This window comes from Mesoplodon mirus (genome assembly GCF_964341445.2).
Source record: "Mesoplodon mirus genome assembly, chromosome: 5".
Classification (NCBI taxonomy): domain Eukaryota; kingdom Metazoa; phylum Chordata; class Mammalia; order Artiodactyla; family Ziphiidae; genus Mesoplodon; species Mesoplodon mirus.
This window is the reverse complement of record NC_138980.1, coordinates 41,817,995-41,845,459: the sequence shown is the minus strand read 5'-3', so window position 1 is coordinate 41,845,459 and position 27,465 is coordinate 41,817,995. Positions and strand designations below refer to the sequence as shown.

The 27,465-nt window shown below is 45.9% G+C and overlaps 1 protein-coding gene across 5 annotated transcripts in view; it reads right to left on the bottom strand.

Annotated features, from left to right (window-relative positions):
• The window catches only part of CACNA1A (calcium voltage-gated channel subunit alpha1 A), a gene marked incomplete at both ends in the record, with an annotated part of 240,998 nt that overhangs the window by 114,004 nt on the left and 99,529 nt on the right, over positions 1-27,465 (bottom strand). For all 5 annotated transcript variants that reach the window (XM_082621831.1, XM_082621833.1, XM_082621835.1 and 2 more), the window contains 3 exons: positions 6,013-6,206; positions 10,212-10,364; positions 13,280-13,371. In XM_082621831.1, coding sequence (XP_082477957.1) covers positions 6,013-6,206; positions 10,212-10,364; positions 13,280-13,371 — 439 coding nt within the window. The remainder of the gene's footprint in view (positions 1-6,012; positions 6,207-10,211; positions 10,365-13,279; positions 13,372-27,465) is intronic.

Here is a 27,465-nt window from a genome sequence, read left to right as displayed (position 1 = left end):
TCACCCACAGAAATCACATGTAGTTCACAGGTATCCCACAAAATCTTTTAGCTTCAACACTCCCATGAAATTATGGGGGTTATCTGACTCATTGCCAGGTCCTGTTGGCAATGTATTATAAACACTAAAACGACGTCACCAATCTGTTTTTAACAATATTTTTATAACAATTTCAGCACATTTGGCTTCCTTCATCATTTCCAGTCTTTTAATTTATTAGACTTTAAAAATCATTACACTGACAAAGGGGTCTGTGGCTCAACATGGTTTAAAATTCTTTCAGGTGGATTCTCTTTGCTCCCAATCTTCCATATTTCTGCCCCAGACTTAGTGAGAGTTTTAAGAAGTTCCTCCTTTGAAAATTAACTGCCCTCCTTGCCTCCCGCCCTTCCTCTCTCCTTCCCTCCTTTTCCCTCTCTCAACCCCCCACCTCTCTCCCCCTCCCCCCCAATATCTATTTCTCTGGGTTCAGCTCAGAGCACAGGGAAGAGGAATGCAGAGCTCACAGGCTGGTACTGCCATTTCCTGTCTGGCCACCTCCGGCAACTTTCTCAACCAGAGTCTTATTTGTAAAATGGGTGACAGTAATCTCTCCCTCACCAGTTATTTATAGACTTTATTTGGGTTTGCCCCCCTTTCAGGATCCCATTCAGGATCCACCATTTCATTTAGTCCTCATGCCTCCTTAGGCTCCTCTGGTCTGGGTCAGTTTCTCAGTCTTTCCTTGTTTGTCACGACCTTGACAGTCTTGAAGAGAACTGCTCAGGTATCCTGCAGAACGCCCTCCAATCTGGGTTTGTCTGATGTTTTGCCTATGATTATGGGGTTATGAGTCTTTGAGAAGAAAACCCCGGAGGTGAGGTTCCCTCATCATATCAAATCAAAGATCCTATGATCACACATCCACTGGGATGTCAAAATTTGTCACTTGGTTAAAGTGGTGTCTTCTAGGTTTCTTCACTGTGAAATGATATATGTCCTCTCCTTATGCTATTCTCTAGAAGTGAGTCACTAAGTCCAGCCCATCCTCAAATTGGGGGTGGGGGAAAGATTAAACTCCATTCCTGGAGGGGGACTGTCTATATATATTAAATGGAATTCTTTTGTAAGGAAGATTTGTCTCTTCTTCACTTATTTTGTTTATTTAATAATAAAGCAATAAAATGACCATTTATTATTGTTATGTCAATCAATGTCATTTATTTATTTTGACGTGGACTCTCTCTGGACAGGTAATATGAGATAAAAACACCCGGCATACAGTGGGCACCCAGAAAATGCTCTTTTTCCTGTCCTTCCTCCTCATCTCCTGGTCTACGAGTAACCAAAAATCTTTTTCCTCCTAAACTCTTAGCAAGACAAGTTGAAATGCACTCCCTGATTATAAAAGTAAATTATGAAACTACTATACATAAAATAGATAAGCAACAAGGATTTACTGTATAGCACAGGGAATTATATTCAATATTTTGTAATAACCTAAAATGGAATATAATCTGCAAAAACATAACTGAATTACTAGGCTATACATCTGAAACTAATGCAATATTATAAATCAACTATCCTTCAATTAAAAAAAAGAGGATAAAAGTAAATTGTGCTCATTGTAGAAAATTTTGAAAATATAGAGAAGTATCAAGAAGATAAAGATTCCCAAATCCCACTACCTAAAGGCCATCTTGGTACAGCGGACTTCAGTCTTTTTTCCTTATATTTTCAAAATTACACACTTGAGATTATAAGGTTCTACGGACTGAATTGTATCCCTTCTCCAACCCAACTCATGTGTTGAAGCCCTAATCCCCGATGTAATGGCATTTGGAGATGGGGCCTTTGGGGGGTGATTAGGGTTACAGGAGGTCATAAGAGTGGGGCCCGCATGATGAGATTAGTGTCCTTGTAAAAGTCACTAATCCCAGAGAGCTTGCTCTCTCTCTCTCTGCCCTCACCATGTGAAGACACAGTGAGAAGGCAGCCATCTGCAAGCCAGGAAGAGAGCCCTCACCAGAACCGGACCACACTGACACCCTGATCTCAGACTTCCAGCCTCCAGAACTGTGAGAAAGTACATTTCTGCTGTCTAAGTTGCCCAGTCTATGGTGTTTTGTAATGTCAGTCGGAGCTGACGAAGACATAAGGCTTATCTCACCTTGATTCTTTTTTTAAAATCAGTTCCCCCCCCAACTTGTCATTATATGGTGAGCATTTCCCCGCATCCTTAAATATTCTCCCAACAGATGATTTTTAATGACATAATACTCCATCATATGGAGGGACCATACGGTATTTAACCAGTTGCTTCCAGTTTTGTTCTATTTTTACAAATAACGCTGGGGTGCACATCCTGATATAAATCTTCGACAGGGGTGCTGATTAGTTAAGGTTAGGCTTTTTCTAAAAGGCACTTTAACCAGGAAGCCAAGTGGGAAAGAAAAGAGACAAATTGAAAAGGGAAAAACCTGGATGGGGCCCCAGCACACTGTGTAGGCGAGCTGCTGTTCCCTTTGCCAAGAACGCTCTTCCCCCAAACATCTGCCTGGCTCTCTCCATCTCTGTGGAAATGTCACCTCCTCTGAGGAGCCTTCCCTCATTGCCTGACCTAAACTAGCCCCCACACCCCAACACCTGTCCTTTTATGCTGCTGTTGTCCTCATAGGATGACACAGGTCATGTCACCACATCCCACATTATGTATTTGATTAACGTCTATCTTCCACCTTCTGAGTAGTTTATTATTTATAATATTTATTGGTCACATCTGTCTCCCCTACAAGGATGGGGATTTTTGTTTGTCTTCTTCATTGTGTTGTCCCTGATCTCCTGATCATTTCCTGGCACACAGTAGGCACTCAATAAGTAATTATGGAATAAACAAATGGATTTCAATGATACTGAGAAAAGAAATGAGATGTTGGGATCATAAAGCACTGCCCACCCAGCTGGACGACATCCATCTGGCATCTGTGCCTGTGGATTCTAAGATGCTTGGAGCAGGTGCTTCTGGACTCTTCCCATGGATCTCACCTGATAGCAGATGGTGAGGTCATGCTCACGGTCTTGGCTCTAGCACAAGCATAAAGGACAGATAGTCCAGACACTGTGCCTGCCTGTGGCTGGATGGAGATAAGGGAGTCCTAGGGCAGGCCTGGCAAATGGCAGAGCACAAGGGCAGGACCCAAATGAGTCTGGAAAAGCAATAGCTCTGTCCTCGTCAGCAGAAATTCAAAGATGCCACTTAGCCCCTGCCCTTAGCAATGAGTTGTCCTAGTGGTTGTGTTTCAGGGTGAGGGGAGGTTGTCTTAATTTAGGAAGCCCCAGACAAGGGTTCAGGTGCAAGCACTTCATTTGGGAGATGTTATGAATTGAATTATGTCCCCACCATCCCTGCCCCACCAAGATCTGTTGAAGTCCTAACTTCCAGGACCTCAGAATGTGACCTTATTTAGAAATGGGGTTGCTGCAGATGTAATTAGTTAAGATGACGTTGTACTGGAGTAGGGTGGACCCTAAGCCAATACGACCGGTGTCCTTATAAGAATATGGCCATGTGAAGATGGGGTATTCGAGTGGACAACAGAGAATCTATAAGCCAAAGAATGCCAAGGATTGCTGGCAGCCACCAGAAGCTGGAAGAGGCAAGGAAGTATTCTCCCCGAGAGCCTCTGGAGGGAGTCTGGCCCTGCTGACACCTTCTGGCCTCCATACTGTGAGGTAATAAATGTCTGTTGTTTTAAGCCACGCGGTTTGTGGTACTTTATCACTGCTCTAGGCTCGCATCAGGCTCAAATCCCTGCTCCCTGGGTTTCCACCCAAAGCATGACTGTGGGATGTAAGTGCATGGAAAGTTCTAGAAGGCTACTCTGAGTTAGTGGCAGTTACCAGTAGGGTGAGAGTGGCAAGTAAAGTGGGACCCAATGGCTCACTCCACTTCTTCAGGTGCTGCTGGAGTTTTCACAATGAAAAATTCATTTACATTTTTAAAAGGAGTGCCCTTTGGGGTGGAAAATTTGGCCCATGTACTGTTCTAAATCTTCACATATATTCACCTCCCTCAGTCCTGGTGCCCTGTGACGTAGGACTGTGCTTCTCCTCATTTTGCACACATGGAAATGGAGGCACAGAGAGCCCAAGTGACTTGTCCAAGGTTGCACAGCAAGGAAGTGGTGGAGTCGGGAGGGGAACCCAAGCAGCTTGATGCCTGACTCTGTTCTCTCAACTGTCTCCCCCGAGTTTGCTTCCCCCAAGGTGATTCAGCTCTAAGCTTCTAGGGCAAATATCCCCTAAGATGATGGTGCTTACAACTATAGAACCCTCTGGAAATTCGTGTCCCTGCTCACACTTCCTTATCCACCACTGAGCTCATTTCCATTTTCTTCCTATGAACCTCAGACCCTTTTTCTGGATGTCCAACCCCATGATATAACCTGTTTCCATGTTCACACTTTACTTAGCTCCTGTTCTCCACCCCCACTCTCTGCCTAAGTTTCCTTACTTTCCTGTCTCCCAGTTCTGTTTCACTCCCAGGAGGGTTCATTTCCCTCTGAAGCCTCCTCTTGCAACTGCCTTGTAAAGAAAAAAAACCTAGGGACTTCCCTGGCGGTGCAGTGGTTAAGAATCTGCCTGCCAATGCAGGGGACACGGGTTCGAGCCCTGGTCCAGGAAGATCCCACATGCTGTGGAACAACTAAGCCCGTGCGCCACAACTACTGAGCCTGTGCTCTAGAGCCCGCGAGCCACAACTACTGAAGCCCACATGCCTAGAGCCCATGCTCCGCAACGAGGGAAGCCACCGCAATGAGAAGCCCACGCACCGCAATGAAGAGTAGCTCCAGCTCGCCACAACTAGAGAAAGCCCGCGCAAAGCAACGAAGACCCAATGCAGCCATAAACAAACAAACAAACAAACAAACAAATAGAATAAAAAAAAGAAAAGAAAAAAACCTAGAGCCCAAGCAAGCTTTGGCCAATTGGGTGTAACCTTTAGCCCAAGCTCTCTGCAAGTCAGGACCAAGAAAGAGTCTGAGCATCTCAAATCTGCTGTCTGTTCCTAGAGATGCTATGCAGGATGGAAGCGGGGGGGAAGGTAGGAGTGTACATCTTTTCTGACCCGAACTTAACATTTTCAAGACCTAGGACAAGAGTACCAATTGAGGCCCATATATATGTGTAAATATTTAAAAGCTCCTAAATAAAACATGCTGTATGCGTCTCCTTTACAAACACACCTTCATAAGCACTTGGAAGGTCAGTCTGGAATTTAGAATCTGGATGTCTGCACTGGATTATGGCGTGGGGACAGGCTTCCCTGCCCCTTGACCATGGCCTGCCACCTGGAGGCAGGGGAGGGGGTGCTCCACACACACATGCATGGACACATCACCTTGCATGTCCAAACTCCAGCCACATCTGTGCCAATAGCCACCCCAAGGACACCCTTGACCCTCAGGGGATACAAATGGGTGGTGTAGTCAGAGAACAGACGCATGGAAGAATCTCATGCAAGTCCATGGAATCTGGACTTGGGGAGGGAATTCTAGGATCTAAGATGACCCAAAATGTGATCTAGAAAGTGGAGTGGTGGTGGCACTAGCTCCTGGTAGACATTTCCTGTCAGCCCCATAGGGAGGGGCATGGCTGGAGGAGGGCCAGTGAGGGCTCCAGTGCAGAGCCCCTTTGCATAGGTGCTCAAGGCCACTTCTCTATCTCTCATCTATGTTGGTTTTTAACTTACACAACCTTTACATATTCAAAAATCTAAAATTATATTTAAAAACTTGTGCAATTAAAAATTATTCAGCATCTGTGTGCCCTCTAGATCTCCATCTCCTGAGGGCCCTTCTCTACTTAGAGTTCTGAGGACAACACTCCCATATCTTCTATGGACTGAGCCTCAGGCTGGCTCTCCTGGGGCCGTGTTGAGGTGTCCTTCGGCTGCCTCCCCGGCTCAGGGTCCCTCCACAGCAGCCTCAGGAGTTGGCTGGTCCTGGCTCTCCACGACCCCTTGTCACTTACGTTGTAGAGGAGGTCAGTCCACCCTTCCATGGTGATGCACTGGAAAACAGTCAGCACTGCAAATAGGATGTTGTCGAACTGAGTGATCCCATTGTTGGGCCCTTCCCAGTAGGGCTGACATTTGGTCCCATTGGGGCAGGTGCGGGCAGGTTCCTCTGTCCCACACGGAGCTGGAGACTCACCCTGAATGTCATCTATGAAAGGGAAGGGAGAAAAATCAGGGGAAAGGGCCAGCAAAACCAGCTCTGAGAAACAGGAGCCAGCGAAGATTCAATGCTGTTGAAGAAAAATGGCTATTGAGATGAATTTATCAGTCTTTTTTAAAAAAGCCCAGTGTTTGACTTTGTTGACCTATTCATTGTTTTCCATTTCATTAATTTCTTCTCTAAGCGTTGTTCCTTTTTTGTTCTTTTCCTAAACTTTTGGGATGAATTAATGTTCCTTAAGGCTATAAACTATTCTTTAAGTGAAGCTTTAGCTGCATCTCACAAATTCTGTCATGCATTAGTATCATTATTGTTCAAGTAAAATATTTAGCAATTTCCATTATTATTTCTTCTTTGACTCATGGATAACCAGGAAGCATTAAAAATTTGTCATATATCTACAAAAATAGAATAATATAATGAATTCCCCTGTACCTATCATCAATTTCAACATTTATCAACTCAGGGCTAATCTTGTTTCATCCACATCCCCTCCCCATACTAAAATATTTTACCTTGCCACTAAAATATTCTTAAAGCAAATCTCAGACATCCTACCATTGCATCCACAAATAAGAAGCATGTCTCCTAATTTCCAAAAACTTTGATTTCCAGCTTAATTGCACTGTGGTCAGAGGATATGTTTTGTATTATTCTGTCCTTTGAAATCTGTCAACATGCACTTTAAGGTCCCAAATACAGTCAGTTTTGGTAACTGTGCTGTGTGCATTTTGAGGTGGTTGGGGGCAGTGTTCTCCAGACTTCCATTAGGACAAATTTGTCAATTGTGTTGTGTTATTCTTCTGTAGCCTGACTGATTTTTTTTCTTGAGATGTATTGGGCTCAGGGAGCTGTTCTGGGGGTGAGGGAGGCCAGTACACACAGTACTCATCCTTAGGCACAGTAGCTAAGCTTTCTCCCCAGATAGCAGGAGGCAGATTGTGAAAATGCCACAAGGAAAGAGACACATATCAATGGATGCCCCTTTTGCTGGAAACCAAAAACAGCTTCCTGGCAAAGTTGGGCTGGGCCATAAAGGTCGGGTCTGAATTCTAAGGTGTTGATGGGGAGACCGAGGAGAGACACCTTCATGAGAACACCGAGTTAGGGGAGCACAGAATATCCCAGGCTTTTTCCCATTGGACTAGAGCCGCGGATATGAGGGGATTCTATTCAGTGAACGATACTTTTGAAGGTTTTCAGAGAGCGACACTGTCCGACAAAAAATCAAACAGATGAGTGTGTAAACTCAAGCTCCCACTAAACAAAAATATATCTCAATGTGGTATGTTTATATATAGGCTATATATAGCCTACATACAGGCTTTGCAGCCCATTCTTAACCTCCACTTAGTAAGCAACAGAGTGAAATAAACCAACATAGAATGCATGAATCTTATTGGCCTTTGAAACTCCGGTTAAATAGAAACTCTAGGTCATGCAAAATGACATTTACCATCTCAGAAGGGACACCTACTACTCAAGAAGCGATGACACATCGGCCACTATTTTAAGTTGTGGGAAACCCCTTCCCCACTCATGCCAGATTTGGTACAGGGGCTATTATTTAATGAATACAGATTGGAAGGCAAAATCTTTTAAACATAAGGCTCAGGGCAAGGGGGAAAATTCCATGGGCTCCTGTAATGAATGAGAACCATTGTTTGTTGGGAAGGTCACCTCTGTCCAAAACCTTCTCCATTTCCACCTTGTGTCCAAGTCTGGCTCAATACCTATCCACCAATGTGCACCCCTTCCACCCCGGCCCCAGGTTAGTCCAGTGAACACTAGTCCCTTTCTTTCCTCAGGGCTACAGTAGCTCCCGAATGTTCACATTTGGTGAGGAGAGAAAAGCAGCATCAACGTGCATTGCTATGGACTAGTTGCAGACAAGGGGTCTCGTTTCCTCAAACTATTTTGGAAGCTCTTAGAAAGCAGGACGCTTCCACTTTTCCTCGGCATTTCTCTGGGTGTTTAGCTCGGTGCTGGGCACACAGGAACCGGGTTCCTGATGATAAGGAGAACCTGTCTGCAAGAGAAAACCTGCCTGTCTTTAGCAGCTTTGCCTAGTGGCGTTCTTGATTGCGACCCGCTCCCCCCAACCCCCCACCTGCCCCCTCATCACGAAACACTCTGAGGGCTGCTTCTAGAAAAGCAACCATCCAGAGAGTCTGAGGAATTTGATTATAAATATATTTTAAAATTAACCTGCTGCCTGGGTGTCTGTTTATATCTGTCTCTTACTCACATGCCTTATATTTTTAATTGCGAGCTTTTCAGTCATCCTCCCTACATCAAGGCCTCCTACCCTCCGGTTGCCCCACCCACATCTGTCCCCTTAAAACCTCAATTCAGACTCAAGCCAGTCCTCTGTCCCCTCTGCTGGGGAGAGAGAGAGAAAACAACAACAGCAACAGCAAACCCAGGATCCAGGAATCCTGGTTTCTCTACCTTCGGCTGATTTTCCCGAGGGGCCCTGCCCTGTATCTCTCCCTCTAGCATTTCTGCCTGGGTGACGAGGCCAGGAGCAGAAATAGCTCTGCTTCAATTAACACCTTCTTCATCGGGGAAAGAAATAATTAGGACATCCCATATCGAGCAAACTTCACAAGCCCAGGAGAGAAGGAGACGGGAGGAGCAAGAAAAAGGAGGCAATGAAAGCATCTCAAATAAACTTTCCTTACTGGGTTTTGCTGCCCTCTGGGAGGTCTGGGGGAGAGGGCTCTGCTACCCAGGGGTCACCGGGAAGAGAAGGTGGATGGGAAACCACTCCAGGACAGAATCTTCTTCCTAATAAGACAGGCTTGAAATCTCTTTCCCTTCCCAACGGGCTCCCCTTTGGGCTTTACTGTCTCAATTCACAGTTTCTTTGACGCACAGCTCGCGCTGTCATGCAGCCGGTCCCCACTGAGGCGGCCCGTGGTCCAAATATTGAAATACAGGCTTCCCTCTTATTTGATTTCATTTGGTTCTCGGTCAGAGAGCAAGTAGCTAGGTTTGGATAGCAGGGGATTTAATCCAAGATGTATCTGGAAGCTATTGGGTCCTTGAGTGTGTGGATAGCATTGGACAACCATTGCCCCACTGCTGATTCAGAGATGAGCACCAGGGCTGTGCCTCCTGGATTTTCTCCTGCGCCCAGCCTGCTTTCTTGATCCAGCAGCTAAGGGGTTGACAGTGGCACAGTGCCGGGAGCGGATGAGCCAAGATCCTGCTTGCGCTCTAGTTCTGACTGGCTGGTGCCAGGACTCCCAGCGGGATGTCTTTAAGGCACATTCTGGGGGAGACCAGGAGGAGCCATCCTCGACTCTCCCTTTCCTCCAGGGTAAGGAGGCTTTAGAACTCAGCATGCGTTAGGGTCTGGGGTCACTGCAAGGTAACTAGGCAGAGGCTGTGGGCACTGCGCCTATATTCTGCTGTCATTTGCCCCTACATGCCCCAACCAAAAACACCTTTGATACGTGCTCCAGCCCAGTGTCAGGGCAGCCAGCTGTGCCAGGGCCTTAATGCCCTCCCAGGGGGCAGTCCTTGCCAATGTCGGACAGAATTTGGTGGATAAGTAGCCAGCTCCCTCGCTCCACGTGTGGGATGGCTCTGAGTGTGACCTACACTGTGTCCCCAAGGTGCCCAAGGGAACTGAGGTCTGGTTGCCCAAGATGGTAACCTACTTGATAACACCCCCTTTATTAGATGTTTTCCCTTCCCTCTCTCACTTCTCCACTCCTCTGATGGTGCTTCCTGGGATCACTTCCCAAATAAACCACTTACCCCGAGATAGCTTCTTGGGGACCCCAATGCAATGCCCCAGCAACAACCAAGATCTCAGGGACTGTTTCACTCCCTGCCTTGCCTGCAGTGCTTTTGGGAGGAGGTTCTCCCAGCTTCCAGGAGAAAGAAGCAAACCCCTGTAGATCCCTTGCAGGAGCTTATCCCTAAGGGAGAAAAGATAGGGGAGGAAGGTTGGGAAAAAAATATGCTGCTGCTCGGACCTACCTGTGCCCTCTTCAAAGCAGGTGGTATGAAATTTTCCCATATAAAATTCTAACCCTATGATTGCAAAAATAAGGATTGCGAAAAATAGGAGGAGGCCGATCTGCAGCAGGGGGATCATTGCCTTCATGATCGACTTCAGGACGACTTGTAAACCTGGGGAGACACAGAAAGAGAGGCCCCACAGGCCCGTGAGAAGGCACCCCAAAATCCCACCCCCAAGATGCCTCCTGAGGGAACCCAGAGCACGCAGGAGGCTGGGGACTGGGCGATAGTGAGGGAACATAGATGGAAGACACAGAGGCTGCTTGTTATAATAATAGGAAAAATTCCTCCTAATATTTTAGAGCACTTTTTTTTTTTGGTTTTGTTTTGGCCGCGCCGTGCAGCTTGTGGGATCTTAGTTCCCCAAGCAGGGACTGAACCCGGGACTATGGCAGTGACAGCTCGGAGTCCTAACCACTGGACCACCAGGGAATTCCCCACTTTTTATCTTTAAAATATTTTTAAAAGTATTGGACATAGGCTGTCCCATTTGATGACCTTTTGGGCAAGAAAGAGGTGGAAATTCATGGCTTTCTGAGCCCCATTCTTGTTGGGTGGCTTTCACCCAGAGCGGGGTGACTTTTTCTAACTTCTTTCCACCAAGAGAGGGCGTCTTTTCCTAATTCATACAAAGGCGCCATATACGCTAGTTGCAGCTCTGCCTGGGAAAGCAGTCAATGTCCTAGTTTCAACCCTGAGAAACCAGACATTATTTCATTGGCTTTTAGCAACAACCCCATGAGGCAGGCGCACGTGTAAAATTATCCCCATTTTACAGAGGTGGGAAGCAAAGCTCAGCGGATGTCATGATTCACCTTAGGGCATGATAAATAACAGGGCCAGGATTTGAATCCAGGTCGGAATGATGTCAAATCCTCCGTTTGTGACCACTGTTCTGTATGTTTAGAGAAGTCTATGGTTAAAATGAGGATTCAAACATATAGCTTGGGTCTTGCTTCTTGATGAGAAGAACTTCCCATGGCCCATGATTAGCACCTCCTGATGGGTGGAGACCACAGGGGGACTATGCTACTCCAAGGGGTCCAAAATGTAAGGGTGATGCACGTGGCAGAGTGGCTAAGGCTCTGGACACTGTCTGAAGTTGATGCCCAGGCCAGATCTCCTTTGCTGTTGGTAGACCCTCCCTCCAGCTGCTGTGGGCATTTGCTGCTAACGGCTCCCAGATGCCCCTCTTTTCATAGAATTGCCCTTGGTTATCAAAAGCTCCTCACCTGGAAGGCTATCGCTTCCCCACCTCCCACCCCCAATAACTGACCACAGAAGTACAAAAGACCAGCCTGTTGCCTCAAGTGGGAAACAACACTGACGCTATTTACACCCAGAGCTCCCTGCAGCATCCGGCTGAGACTGCATCCTTGTTCAGATCCTTCTGCTACCCTGTCCTGCTGCCCTCATCCTCTCTCTCCTGACAGCACTCCCCCAATAAAGCAAGTGCATCTGAACACCTATCTAAATCTGCTTCTAGGGAACCTTAGTCATCTCCTGACTAGCAAAGTGATCTTGAGCAAGTCACGTTCCCATTCTGAACCTTGGTTTCTTCATCTGTAAATGGGGATTAGAATAGCACCTCCCTCTCAGGATTAAATGAGACGGTTCATATCTAGCAAAGTCCCTGGCACATCATAGGTGGTCATTAAACAAAAATTCTTATTAGCATTAGCTTTGGGATGGCCCGTGATTTACTATGACGTAGGCACCCACTGGAATCTTGCAGACACCTGAGTAGAAGTGCCTTCTTTCTAACAAAAAGACCCTGCTGGTGGTTATCTGGAAAATCTTACTCTTTAAATCTGGATGGCAATGAACCTGAAGAACGAAGCTAATGAGACGTAAAATGGTGGTAATAACAGAACCTACTTCACAGGCTTGTTGTGAGGATTAACGAGTTAAAGAAATGTCAAATACTTAGAACAGTGCCTGGTACATAGTAAGTGCTTATAAATAAAAAATAATAGTACAGGGAGATCATAGTAAGTGCTTATAAATAAAAAATAACAGCACAGGGAGATCAGCTCGGTGCTTTGTGACCACCTAGAGGGGGAGGATAGGGAGGGTGGGAGGGAGACGCAGGAGAGAGGGGATATGGGGATACATGTATGCGTATAGCTGATTCACTTTGTTATACAGCAGAAACTAACACAACATTGTAAAGCAATTATACTCCAATAACGATGTTAAAAAATAGGAATTATTATTATTACTACTACTACTACTGAGGCAGTAGGACAGAAAAAGTTTAGGCCTGTTTTGTTCTGTTTTTCTTTTGTTTTTTCCAGCTGAACCTAATCCTGACCCTGTGTAATGCAGCCACCCCCGAAGGATCTGGAGTAGAAGTATCCCCGGAGGATGAGAAAATAGCATGGAACGAGTATAGACTTTGGAGCTCATTGCTGTCAAGCTTTAAGAACTCAGGTGAGTCATCTGACCTTTCTGAGCCTCCACCTTTTCATCTGTAAAATGGGTTCACTGGGTGATTGTGAGGCTGAACCAAGATAATACACAAAAAGCTCTTTCTGCTGTGCCCGGTACACAGTAGGCACTCAATGAATGGTAACGGCCATTGCCAGCAGTGTTACCAGGCTTGGGGTCAGACTGGCTAACTCCTAATTCTGCCATTCTCAGCCACGTGACTTTGCTCAAATTATTCAGCCGCCCTGAGCTTCAGTTTCCCCATCTGTAAAATGGAGATATCAGCATTATTGACTTCGCAGGGTTGTGAGTATGAGGACCTGGGTGGCGCTTACCATGGCTCCTGATAGAGAAATGCTCAATAAATGGGTGCTGTGGTAATGGGTGAGGCTCCTGGCTGGCTTTCAGGAGCTCATCCAGACCTGCAGCCAGATGCCTGGTGGGGAGTCCCCTGAGGGACTTCCCCAAAGTGGAGGCTGCCCTGACCCAGGCTGGGGAAGCACCCAAGGGTTCCTGTGACACGCTATGCAGAGGGGAAACCAAGGGCTCGAGGGACCCCTGAGCAGACCCCTGGTCATGGTTGGAAACTCACGCACTTGGGATTCCAGACACCAGCTTGAGCGGCCGCAGCACTCGAACTGCCCTCAGCGTTCTTAGGTCAAACTCCGTCCCAACTGTTGCCAAGATGCTGGAAGAAAGAAGCCAGAACAGAAAGCAGAAGGTGGGTTTCAGGGTCAGACAGGTGGGCGGGGGTTCGATGTTGTGGTATATTGGCTGGGTGACCACAGGCAGGTGACTTTACATTGCTGGGCCTCAGTTTTGTCACCTGTAAAACAGTGTTAATAGTACCTGCTTCACAGGATAAAAGATGATTTACAAAGACCCCAAATAGGTGTATGGTTGAGGATACTCAATAAACATTAGGCTGAGAAGAACAGAAGCTTCCTGTGGCACCTGGTCGGGGTGACTTTCAGTGTATTTTGCAGCTCACAATCAGGATGGATACTGGGGAGGCTGGGAGGCCCTGGGGGAAGGACCAGGGGGAGTGGCAGATCCTTTGGGGCTCAGGTCTCTTTACCAACTGGCAAGAAAGCAGTTTAGTGTTAAGATCCCAGCCAGCATGGGTTCAAATCTCAGCTCTGCCACTTCTCAGCTGGGTGACCTTGAGCAAGTTACTTCCCCTCTCCATGCCTCAGTTCCCCCTTTTGTATAACAGGGATCACAACAGTACCTACACATCAAAGGGGTGTGAAGATTAAATGAATTGATACATTTGAAGTGTTTGGCATTGTGCCCAGAACACAGGAAGTGTACTAAGCTACTCAAACAACCCCAAAAATGGGTGTAGCCCTGCTGACATCAGCTCCAGAAGGGGGCTACAGACCCCGAACCTCAGGGCAAAAAGTCACTCCTGTAAATACAGGTGAGTAATAATCACGGTGATAGGTGAGAGGACCCTCCCGTAGAAAGCCCCCCGTGAAGACCCCATCCTAAGACCTCATTTGTAAAAAGTATTGCTGGTGAGAAAAGGGGTCCCAGAGACCCTCCTCAACCCAAGGAACCCCCAGATGCGTTTCCTGAATAAGAAATGTAGTAGGAACCACCAAGGAACTATGCAACAGGAGAGGTTGTTGGAGCCTCACATGATGGGCAAGAAATGCTGAAAAACAGAGGGCTCTGTGGTTAAGAGGAGGGAGACCACGCAAATAATTTGGGGGTGTCTTCAGTTTTGTCCAGGGATCTGGATCTTACGACTTTTACTTTGAACAATCATATCTGCATCTGTGAATACCCAGAATCTACATCTCTTTGTCTTTTAAAAAATTTTATTTATTTATTTATTTATTTTTGGCTGCGTTGGGTCTTCGTTGCTGTGTGTGGGCTTTCTCTAGTTGCGGTGAGCAGGGGCTACTCTTTGTTGCGGTGCGTGGGCTTCTCCTTGCGGTGGCTTCTCTTGTTGTGGAGCGTGGGCTCTAGGCGTGCGGGCTTCAGTAGTTGTGCACATGGGCTCAGTAATTGTGGCACGCAGGCTCAGTAGTTGTGGCTCGCGGGCTCTAGAGCACAGGCTCAGTAGTTGTGGCACATGGGCTTAGCTGCTCTGCGGCATGTGGGATCTTCCCGGACCAGGGCTCGAACCTGTGTCCCCTGCATTGGCAGGCAGATTCTTAACCACTGTGCCACCAGGGAAGTCCCATCTTTGTCTTCTTTTAAATTTAATTTTTATTTTATTTTGGAGTATAGTTGATTTTCAATGTTGTGTTAGCTTCAGGTGTACAGCAAAGCGATTCAGTTATACATATACATACATCCATTCTTTTTCAGATTCTTTTCCCATATAGATTATTGTAGAATATTGAGTAGAGTTCCCTGTGCTATACAGTAGGTCCTTGGCGATTATCTATTTTATATATAGTACATCTCTTTGTCTTTGAGACAACCAGTATCTGCATCTGTAAATAACCCATATTGGCACGCCTTTGTCTCAGGACTTTCTTTGAAGCTGAGACAGGCCCAGGGAGTGAATTCCCCTGTGAGAGCAGCCCTCCACCAAAGATTGCTGGGAGTAGGTGGATGAATTCCCCAGCTCCCTTGCTCCTCCTCCCAGATCCTCTGACGTGTGAGTTCTACACAGGCTCCCAGAGAGGCTGAGCCCAGCTGCCCGCAGCAGGTAACCTGCTTGACCCTTCACTCTTCCTTGTCTCCCCACCCTTGTCCCCACCCACACTTCTGGAGTCACTTCCCAGATGAACTACTTGCACGTGACTCCTTGTTTCGGGGTCAACATGGAGGCACAGCAAACTAAGACAGGGCTGTTCCCAACTATCCCTAGAGCAGAGACGGGTCTACTAGGTTGGGCCGACCTCCTTTTCCACCATCAACCGATGCATATCTGAACACGTCCTGTGTGCTGGGCAAAGCAATACCTGAGGTCCTCCTTGCCCCACGGAGCTGATGTGGGAGAAAAATGTTTAACCAGAAAAGGCACACAGAGAATGAATCCGTCACAGGTGTCATGCATGCTTAGAGAGAGAAGGGGAAAACAACAGCTCTGAGGGCACACAGCAGGTAGTGTTAACTCGTCTGGGACCCAGGGAGGACCCCGTCTCAAGCTGAGGGCTCATGGAAGAGGAGGAGGAATCTGGTCCGTGGGGGAAGAACTTTCCAGGCTGACGGAATGGCAGAGACAGAGAGCCTGGGGTGGGAAGGAACTTGGCAAATTCAAAGAATGAGATGGTGCATGGTGGGGATTTGGATGGTGCCATGAAGCTGAAGTATAGGTGGGGGCCATGCCATGCAACCCCAAAGAACTTTTCATTCATTTAATTCTATTTTTCATTTCCTCTCCCAACTTTTCGATATTCACTAGCATTCCTAAAACTCCATCCTATAGATCACCAGTCTGTTTCACTTTCTTCCTTCTTGGCAGGTAAAAGCCATTGGTGAGGGCAGGCACAGGAAAGGACAAGCATTTGTTGAGTTTTCACTCACTCACTTCACAAACATTAACTGGGCACCTACAATGTGCCAGGCCCTGTCTAGGTCCTGGGGACACGAGTCATAGGAATCCCTGTTTGCATGGGGGAGGCTGAGAATAAACGCAGCAAATATGCCAGATGTCAGGGTGATGAGTACAAGGGAGAAAAGCAGTGCAGAGAAGGGGGTGCACTGGTAGCGTGGGGCAGGGTGAGGGGAGTGATGACACACATATCAATTGGTAAAGGCCAACTGCTCTTTCCTGCCTGGCAGGGAAGTAGTTCAGAGTTAAGGACGTTCAGACCAGCATTGCCCAGTAGAACTTTAAGAAGAGCCATGTGTTGGACATAGAGAACAGACTGGTGGTTGCCAAGGGGGAGGGGGTTGAGGGAGGGATGGAGTGGGAGGCTGGGGTTAGCAGATGTAAGCTTTCATATATAGAATGGATGAACAACAAGGTCCTACTGTACAGCACAGGGAACTATATTCAATATTCTATGATAAACCATAATGGAAAAGAATATAAAAAAAGAGAATGTATATATATGTATAAGTGAATCACTTTGCTGTATAGCAGAAATTAACACAACATTGTAAGTCAACTATACTTCAATTAAAAAAAAGAAAAGGAAAACAGAAAAAAAAAAGGAAAAAAAAAGAAGAGCCATGTGTGAAATTTAAAATTTTCCAGTAGCCACATTAAGAGTCAAAAGAAACAGGTAAAATTAATTTTAATAAATATAGTTTCTTTAACCTGGTGTATCAGAAGCATTATCATTTCAACAGGCAATCAATATGAAAGATTATTCTCAAGACATTTTATACATTCTTTCCTTTGGAGTATGCCTTTGAAATCTTGGTGCATATTCTACACTTATGGCACATCTCAGCTCAGGTGCTCAATGGCTACACGTGGTCAGTGGTGAATGGACCACACAGCTCAGTTATGGAGAAAGAGTCAGTGGGATAAAGGTGTGAAGTGAGCCACAGAAATATGTCAGAGGAAAACTCTAGGCAGAGGGACAGTCAGTGCAAAGGTACATGTGAGGAACAGCAAGGAGGCTAATGTGGCTGGAACTGAGTAAGCCAGGGTGACAGTGGGAGGAGATGAGGCCTGGGGGGTGATGAGGCAGATGGTGCAGGGCCTTGTGGGCCACGGTGAGGACTTCGGCTTTTGCTCTGAGTGAAGTAGGAGCCATGGAAGGTTCTGAGCACTGAAGAGACATGATCTGACTTGTATAAAAATAAGACCCCGGGGCTTCCCTGGTGGCGCAGTGGTTGAGAGTCCGCCTGCCGATGCAGGGGACATGGGTTCATGCCCCGGTCCGGGAAGACCCCACGTGCCGTGGAGTGGCTGGGCCTGTGAGCCATGGCCACTGAGCCTGCACGTCCGGAGCCTGTGCTCCGCAACAGGAGAGGCCACAACAGTGAGAGGACCGCGTACCGCAAAAAAAAAAAAAAAAGACCCCTCTGGGGGTCAAGGCCAGGAGCTGGGAGACTAGAGGGGAGGTGACTGCCCTGGTCCAGGTGAGAGATGATGGGTTTAGACCCAGTCGTACTGGACACAAGGATAAAGCTGAGATGAACTCAGCTCTGCCCTTAGATGACCATACAAGTAAGTGGGTGAGAGATTCAAGTCCTTTTGGCTCCAGGGCCGTAGGAGGCAGGAACGAGGAGGAAATGAATACAGACAGGAGGGCTGGGGACAGCGTGATTGTGGAGCCCAAGTCTGAAGAGGCAGCACAGCACAAAATGTTACAAAATCTTAGACCTGGAGTTAAACCCTGACCCTGAATTTTCTCATTACATGGCCTTTGCCCTAACTTCTCTGAGCCTCTGAAATGCAGACAATCCAACCTCCCTCCTGCCCAGTGCAATCTTAGCTGGCACCCAAGGTGTACTATCTCCAGACCCCCTCCCTGGATGGATGACAAGGATTTAGGAGGAGAACAGGAGGAGGGGGAAGGCTTCTCAGGCCGAGAATGTCCTACAGAGGCAGAAGGCTTCCCTCGGGATACGTGGTGGGGGGAAACCAGAGGCAGAGAAGGTGGGTCTTGTCGTGTGGACAGTAGGGTCATGTAAGGTTTTGGAGCAGGGGAGGGATGTGATTAGGGTTGGCGTGAGGAGGACAAGCCTGACAGCTGAAAGGACAGATTGGTGGTGATGGAGGGAGGAATTAGGAGGCAGCCACAAGAGCCGACCGGCGTAATGAGGGCTAGAACTAGGACAAAGGCAGTGGGAGTACAAAGGAGGCCCCAATTTATATATAGCTGCCATTGACTGCTGTGCACCAGGAAACTTGCCAGGGCTCATCAAGTCCTCCCTGCATCCCAGCAGTCAGCAGGATGAGTCCCATTTTACAGAGGAGGAAACTGAAGCCCAGATAAGTTACTAATGCATGGAGGTCCACACCACCAAGGAAGAATGTGAACCCAGGACCCCAGGACTCCTGAACCCCAGTTTTCTACCTCACGTGGCTTGTTGGATGGGGTGGGGGCAATGGTGGGAAAGAAAGGGAAGGGAAGAATGGCTTTCTGATTATGACTGGAACACCAAGTGGTCCATTTATTCAACCAGGGTTTATTGAGTACCTGCTATGCACCAGCCACTCAGGTAGGACCTGAGGATGCCACCATGAACAAAGTGACAATGAGTCAAAAAGGATCTTGCTGTGATTAATGTCATAGAGTGTTCTGCCTATGTTTTTCTCTAAGAGTTTGATAGTTTCTGGCCTTACATTTAGGTCTTTAATCCATTTTGAGCTTATTTTTGTGTATGGTGTTAGGGAGTGTTCTAATCTCATACTTTGACATGTACCTGTCCAGTTTTCCCAGTACCACTTATTGAAGAGGCTGTCCTTTCTGCACTGTACATTCCTGCCTCCTTTATCAAAGATAAGGTGACCATGTGTGCGTGGGTTTATCTCTGGGCTTTCTGTCCTGGGAACATATGTATATGTATAACTGATTCACTTTGTTATAAAGCAGAAACTAACACACCATTGTAAAGCAATTATACTCCAATAAAGATGTAAAAATAAATAAATAAAAAAATTTTTAAAAAGTGACAATGGGAAAATATACGGTATGTCAGATAGTGTGAAGCACTATGGAGAACAATACGGCAGCCACCAGGGCTTCGAATGGAAGGATGGAGCATGTGGTGGGAGAGAGGGATTAAGACTGGGCTACCTGAAGGATGGAGCTGTCAACTGAGATGGGGACGATGGAGGAAGGGGGTGGTTTTGGGGAAGATCAAGACCTGGATTGTGGACACGTTAAGTTTGGGAAGCCAGTTTTCTGTAATTCCCTCATTAAAACCTTCCAGGGGCTTCTATCAGGCTTAGAATAAAATCCAAACTGTAGCGTGACCATAAGACCTTGTGTGACTTTACTCCCACTGACTGCTCTGTGCTATACTCCAGACACTTTGGCTTTCTGTTCTTCCAATGGGAAATCCTCCTTTCCACCATGGGAGTGATATGTTGGCCATCTCTTCTACTTCAAACACTCGCCCCATCCCGTCAACTCTCTCCCTCTTTTCTTAGCTGGCCCTCTTCAAATCCTTCAGATTGCAGCTCAAATTTTTCTTCTCAGAGAGGATTTCCATGTCCCCTCCAGATAAAGAGAACCTTCACTCTCTGGAATTATATTGTTTATTAAGTTGTATATATTATTCACCTCCTCTTCTAGAATATCAGCTCTAGGAGGCCAGAGACATTTTTTATTGGGGTATAGTTGTTTTACAATGTTGTGTTAGTTTCTACTGTACAGCAAAGTGGAGTTCCCCGTGCTATACAGCGGGTTCTCATTAGTTATCTATTTTATACATATTAGTGTATATATGTCAATCCCAATCTCCCAATTCATCCCACTCCCTTGGTGTCCATACGTTTGTTCTCTACGACTGTACAGAGACTTTTTTTTTGGTAGTACCTGCAGCATCTTTCATGACGCAGCAGGTACTCAATGCATATTTGGTGAATGCGTCAGGAGTGGTCGAGGGTAGGGTTATGGTAGACCAGATATCCCAGGGTAGATGGATAAAATGAAAAAAGCCAAGAATCCCCAATGGAATGTTGGGGAAGGGAAAAAAAAAAAAAGAGACGAGTAGAGGAAAGATATTGGTGAAAAAGAGGGAGATGTCACAGAGTCAGGAGGAGACCTGGCAGAAGAGTGTCATCCCTGAAGGTCAAGTTCAAAAGCATTTTGAGAAAGGAGAGGTCATTGGTCTCCAGGGCAGCACAGAAATGAGTAAGATGCAAGGGATGAAAAGCATCCATTACACACTGGGGAGTCTCACCATGGTTGATGGCTGGAGAGAACAAGAGGAGGGGAACTGGAAAGAAGAGCCTGGGTATGAGAAGAGAGTCTTTTTAGGGTGGAAGAGAACTGAGTATGTTTATGTGTCAAGAGAGAAAAGTCGATGATGTATCCCTTGGCCTTTAGAACCATGCTGCCTGATACAGTAACCATTAGCTACACATAGTTATTTAAATATACATTTATAACTAAATTAGACATTCAGTTCCTCAGTCACATTAGTCACACTTACACATAACTATTTAAATATATAATTAATTTAATTTAAATTAAATGAGAACTTCAGTTCCTCAGTCGACTTTTAAGTGCTCCACAGCCACATGTGGAAAGTCGCATACAAAGAACATTTCCATCATTGTAGAAAGTTCCATTGGATGGTGTTGCTCTAGCATGTACCCCCACTAGGGCAGGAATTTTCATCTGTTTTGCTCACAGCTGTATCCCCAGGACCTAAAACTGTGCCTAGCATAGAGTAGGTACTCAATAAATGTTTGTTGAATGAATGAATGAATAAATAATGAAGTGAAATGTAGGAAAGCATAGTGATAACTAATAGACTATATTCCAGAAGAGATGGAAGGCTGTGTAGATGACAGGACTTGTCTTAAACTAGGAAAAAATCAGGGAAGCCACAGATGGTTGTCTACTCGATAGACAATCCCACCCCCTCCCTTGCTAATGGAGCACACCTTCCATCAAAGAGGCAGAAAATACCCAATAGTCTCTTTCTCCCAGGATTCCTTGCAATGGGAGCACTGGTCACATGACCCAGTCTTGTGCTTAACAGGATCTGAGTGAAAGTCTGCTGGGTGCTTCTGGGAAAGAGTTTCCCTTCTTTGAGAAGAGTCACAGGGCAGGAGACAGCCCTTCCTCTTCTTTGGCCAGATGCTTTTGTGCCTACACAGGATGGCTGGGTAGACATCTTGGAACTGTGGGTAGTAAAGGTTACCAAGAAAAGTCCTTACACTGAAGATGGCAGAGTGGAAAGATGGAAAGGATTCCTTGGAGACATTGCTGAGCTGCAGAACCAACAGTGCAACCAAGCTCCCAGCCTGCAGACTTCTTGTAATGTGGATAACAAACACTCTTCCTAGCAGTTAAGAGCCAGAGAGCCCTGGTTCAAATCCCAGTTCTGCCAATCACTAGCTGTGTGGCCTTGGGCAAGATACTCAACTTCATTGCGCCTCAGTTTCCTGAGCTGTAGAATGGGGATGATCATAGTACTTCCCTTTATAGGTGTGGGAATTTAGGTGATATGCTTAGCACTGTGCTTGGAATTTACTCAGTTCTATATAAATGTTTGCTATCATCATCATCATCATCATTTAAATTTTTATTTTGTTACTTGCCCCTAAGTTATACTAGAACTGACTGATCAAGGAACCAACATTCATTGAGTTTATTCTCTTTGCCAGGTTATATGCTAATGGCCTTACATACTGAGGTCTCATTTTATGCCTCAGCATCTTTACCAGGTGAATACTCTACACTCAGTTCATTGACAGGGGAACCGAGACACTGAGGGGTTATCTACTTGCCCACAGTCACACAGCTAACATGTGGTGCCTGTATCCTGAGTCTGGCTTTGCTGCATCTAGGGAGCCTAGAGCCCAGTGAGAGCCCCAGACTGCTGCCCCTGGTTAACTCCACCACACCCACTTACCCTCTCCTGGGACCTCAGCCAATTTTATACCTCCACTAACCTAAGTGTAAGAAGGAGCTAGATTTTTCTCTAGCTGGCTGGAAGTCAGAATGTCAAAAAATATTTGCAGAGGAGCAACTACTATGTGCCAGGTGGGTGAGGAGGAGAACATGTGCAAGGGCCCTGGGGCTGGAGAGGCCTTATGGTGAAGAGTGAAGTTACCAGATGAGAGGGAGGGGCAGGGGACAGGAGAATGAGAAGGAGATGTTAGCGTGGTTGGAAAACAGGGGAGAGGAGGGGGGATGTCGTCAAACCCCTGACCTCTGGTTAGAAGAAGCACCTGCCCATACTATTTACAATAGCCAAGATATGGAAGCAACCTAAATGTCCATCGACAGATGCATGGATTAAGAAGATGTGGAGGGCTTCCCTGGTGGCGCAGTGGTTGAGAGTCTGCCTGCCGATGCAGGGGACATGGGTTCGAGCCCTGGTCTGGGAGGATCCCGCATGCCGCGGAGCAACTAGCCCCGTGAGCCACAATTACTGAGCCTGCGCGTCTGGAGCCTGTGCTCTGCAACGGGAGAGGCCGCAATAGTGAGAGGCCTGCGCACCGCGATGAGGAGTGGCCCCCACTTGCCACAACTAGAGAAAGCCCTCGCACAGAAACGAAGAGCCAACACAGCCATAAATAAATAAATAAATAAATAAATAAATTAAAAAAAAAAAGAAGATGTGGAACATATACACAATGGAATATTACTCAGCCATAAAAAAGAATGAAATAATGCCATTTTCAGCAACATGGATGGACCCAGAGATTATCACACTAACTGAAGTAAGCCAGACAGAGAAAGACAAATATCATATGACATAATATGATATCACTTATATGTGGAATCTAAAAAATGATACAAATAAACTTATTTACAAAGCATAAATAGATCCACAGACATAGAAAATAAACTTACGGTTACCAAAGGGGAAAGGAAGGAGAAGGATAAATTAGGAGTTTGGGATTAACATATACACACTATATATATAAAATAGATAAACAACAAGGACCTACAGTATAGCACAGGGAACTATACTCAATTATTTTGTAATAACCTATAAGGGAAAAGAATCTGAAAAAGAATACATATGTGTGTGTGTGTGTGTGTGTGTGTGTGTGTATGTCAGAATGTATATACATACATATATATGTATAACTGATTCACTTTACTGTACACCTGAAACTAACACAACACTGTAAATCAACTTCTATAAAAAATATTTTTTAATTAAAAAAAGAAGCACCTGCCCTCATAGAATTGGGTCCAATCTTCCTGAGATGAGTATTTAGGAGCATAACTACTGCCTGTACAGTCTATATTCTTGCCATTCATAGATTTTTCAAATCTTCTTCAAGTTCATTCTTGTATCACCTAGATTTCAGCTTCTCTTGGGAAAACTATTTCTAAAATTCCTATTTTAAACCCTCAATTGCAGAGAGTTGAGATAATCACTTTGTCAGTTCATGGCGTAGCTTCACCTTTGGTCTGTGCGATACCCCTCTCTTGTTTGTTTGTTCGTTCATTCACCGTTCACCATTTTACCTCCATATTCTACTTTCATTCTTTTTCCCTGAGACAACTGATATGTCTAATTTTGTCTTATTGGAGTGCATTCTTGTAAAACGTGTATTATTTTGAGTGCATATATTTTAAATTTACACGAATGGCATGAAGTTAGGAATATTCTTTGTTCTCTGTTTTCAGCCAATGAAAACAGAACAGCAGACGTGCATTCTGGGGCTCTCACTGGTCCCCAGGCTCCCTAGGTATAGCCGCCACATCCCACCTCCCCATCCCCCAGGGACAGACACCAGGCGGCCGCCAGATCCTCTTCCACAGATGGCGATGGAGTGAATATGCCCATACTCAGTCCTTACAGACCCAGTGAAAGTCTCCCTGAGGTGGGTGACTGGGAGCATAACTGTCGGTGGGTCTGGACTTAACTGGACTAGGCACTGCCGATGACCCTCCAGAGTGGCCACGCCCCCATGAGTGGGGAGGATGTTCCTCTGTCCCCACATCCCACTAACCCTTGACTTAACCACCTTTCTAATTTTTTCCCCTCTAAGAGGCATGCAGAGATACTCACTGTTTTCATTTTCATCTTTCTGATTACAAGTGATTTTGAGTACCATGTCATCTACTGACTAGCTTTTCAGACTCCTCTTCCCTAATCTGTCTGATCACATTTTTTGCCTGTTTTCCTCTTGGGGTTGCTGTGTTATTTTTGGTTTTGGTTATTATTATTATTTTTATTGAAGTATAGTTGATTTACAATGTTGTGTTAATTTCTGCTGTACAGCAAAGTGATTCAGTTATATATATATATATATATATTCTTTTTCATATTTTTTTCATTATGGTTTATTAAAGGATATTGAATATAGTTCCCTGTGCTATACAGTAGTACCTTGTTGTTTACCCAGTCTATGTATAATAGTTTTCACCTTCTAGTCCCAAACTCCCAATCCAACCCTCCCCCGATCCCCCCACTTGGCAGGGGTTGCTGTGTTATTGTTGTTGACTATTCCCCCCTGTAGTCTTGATCAGTGCTGCCCAATATGGTAGCCATCAGCTGCATGTGGCTATTGAGCTCTCGAAATATGGCCAGTGTGAGTGAGGAGCTGAGTTTTAAATTGTATTTACTTTTAATTCACTTCCATTAAAAATAGCCACATGTCATAGAGAACACATTTGTGGCTGCCAAGGGAGAGAGGCGGTAGGAGAGGGGTGGATTAGGAGTTTGGGATTAGCAGGTGCAAATTATTATATATAGAATGGATAAACAACAAGGTCCTACTGTATAGCACAGGGAACTATATTCAATATCCTCTAATAAACCATAATGGAAAAGAAAAAAACAAAGTCACATGTGCCTAGGGGCTCCCATAATGAACAGCCGTGAGCTATTAATCCCTGGTCACTTTTTTTTCTACCATCCATCCTATGCAGTATTTACAAACACTACTTTAGTTCTTCCCACATGTCAGGTGTTATTTTAAATGATTATAAATATTAACTCATTTCAAACTCCAAACAGCCCATAGGTAGATGCTATTCTCTCCATTTTATCGATGAGAAAACTGAGGAACAGAGAGGTGGAGTAACTTGCTCAAGGATTCATAGGACATTGTACAGCTAGGATCTGGATCTGGGAACCAAAGTGTCCCCATTATGTCCTTATTTGAACAGAACATCTTAGTTTTCATATAATCAAGTTTTTTGTTTGTTTTGCTTTAGAGTTTGTGCTTTTAAATTTGAGAAGTCCTTCCCCCTCCCTGGGTGGCACAGATATTCTCCTGCTTTTTCTCCCTTAATGTGAAGTTCTTACCACTCACACAATGTCCTCTCAAGTGCCTTAACATTTGCATGGAACAGTTCTTCCTCTTATTTGTCTTTTAAAGTAGAGGATGGTACAAAAGGGCACGTTTCTATTTTGGGTGATTCCTGAAGCTGTTTTAAGGTGCAGTGTTTTCTTAAATAAAAAGGAGCAGAAGCAGATGCAAAAGCCCCAGAAGGTGCAAGGTAAGTGATTCTAGAAAAGACGAGAGCCACAGAGGGATGAGTTTGCTGGGGACAAAAAGGGGATAGATGTTGAGTGAAGGTCTGTGGATTTGGAGATGAGCAGGTCGTGGTGGGCCTCCTGAAGGGCCTTATTGCATTGCCTTGCTGATTGCAAGGCTGAAGGAGGTGGTGGAAGAGAAACCTCTCCTTGAGAGACTGTGATGAGAAGAGCGGGGAAGAGAATGTGGCAACTTGAGGGAGGTGGGGGCAGAGTGTCTTCCAAATAGAGGAGATCTGTCCAAGTTTGCAAGCAAAGAGCATTGTGTCCCCGGAGAAGGAGAGCCTGAAGATCCAAACTAGATATTTGATGGAGTAAAGTTCTCAAGGAAATGGATAACTACGTTTTCAATTTAATTCTCAGCCATTTAGTGGGCACCTCCTACAGGAGAGGCACTTGTGGAGCAAGATAAAAACAAAAGCTAAACTCTCGCCCGCAGCTGGTGGGAGTTGCAATTGGTTCCACCACTTGGGAAAATTGTTAGGCAGTTTCTTCCAAAGCTAAACAGATTCCACCCCATGACCCAGAAATTCCACCCAGGAATACCTCCCAGAGAAACGGGAGCTGTGGTCACTGAATGACAAGTAGGAGTGTCAACAGCACTTTTTCCTGTAATAGCCCCAGAGTGGAAAGTATCCAAATGTCTATCACCAGCATAGTAGATAAACAGCCATGAGAATGAATGACCTACAGCTACAGCTACAACATGGATGGATCCCACACATATAATGTCAGGGGGAAGAAGCCAATGAGAGCATACCTTATGATCACATGTGTTTACAATTCAAGAATAAGCAAGATCACCCACCAGGGCGGGTGGGGGCTGGGAGCTGAGGCTCGGGCTTCAGAGGTCAGATCCCAGGGAGAGGACTGGGGTTGGCGGTATGAACACAGCCTGAAGGGGGCTAGTGTGCCACAGCTAGCCAGGAGGGAGTCTGAGGAAAAGTCTGGAACTGCCTAAGAGGCAAGAGACCATTGTTTCGCGGTGCGTGAGGAGAGGGGATTCAGAGCACCACCTAAACGAGCACCACAGACAGGTGCCTGCTGTGGCTATCAGCACGAACCCCAGAAACGGGCATGAAACGCTAAGGCTGCTGCTGCAGCCACCAAGAAGCCTGTGTGTAAGCACAGGTCACTATCCACAACTCCCCTCCTGGGAGCCTGTGCAGCCTGCCATGGCCAGGGTTCTGTGATCCAGGGACAACTTCCGCAGGAGAACACATGGCATGCCTCAGGCTCCTGCAACATCACGCAGGCCTCTGCCACCAAAGGCTCGCCCTGCATTCCGTACCCCTCCCTCCCTGCAGCCTAAGTGAGCCAGAGCCCCTGAATCAGCTGCTACTTTAACCCTGTCCTGTCTGGGCAGGGAACAGAGGCCCTCAGGCGACCTACATGCAGAGGTGGGGCCAAATCCAAAGCTGAACCCCAAGAGCTGTGCGAACAAAGAAGAGAAAGGGAAATCTCTCCCAGCAGCCTCAGGAGTAGTGGATTAAATCTCCACAATCAACTTGATGTACCCTGCATCTGTGGAATACCTGAATAGACAATGAATCATCCCAAAATTGAGGCGGTGGACTATGGGATCAACTGTAGACTTGGGGTTTGCTTTTTGCATCTGATTTGTTTCTGGTTTAATGTTTATCTTAGTTTAGAATTTAGAGCTTATTATCACTGGTAGATTCGTTTATTGATTTGGTTGCTCTCTTCTTTTTTTTTAAAAAAATATATA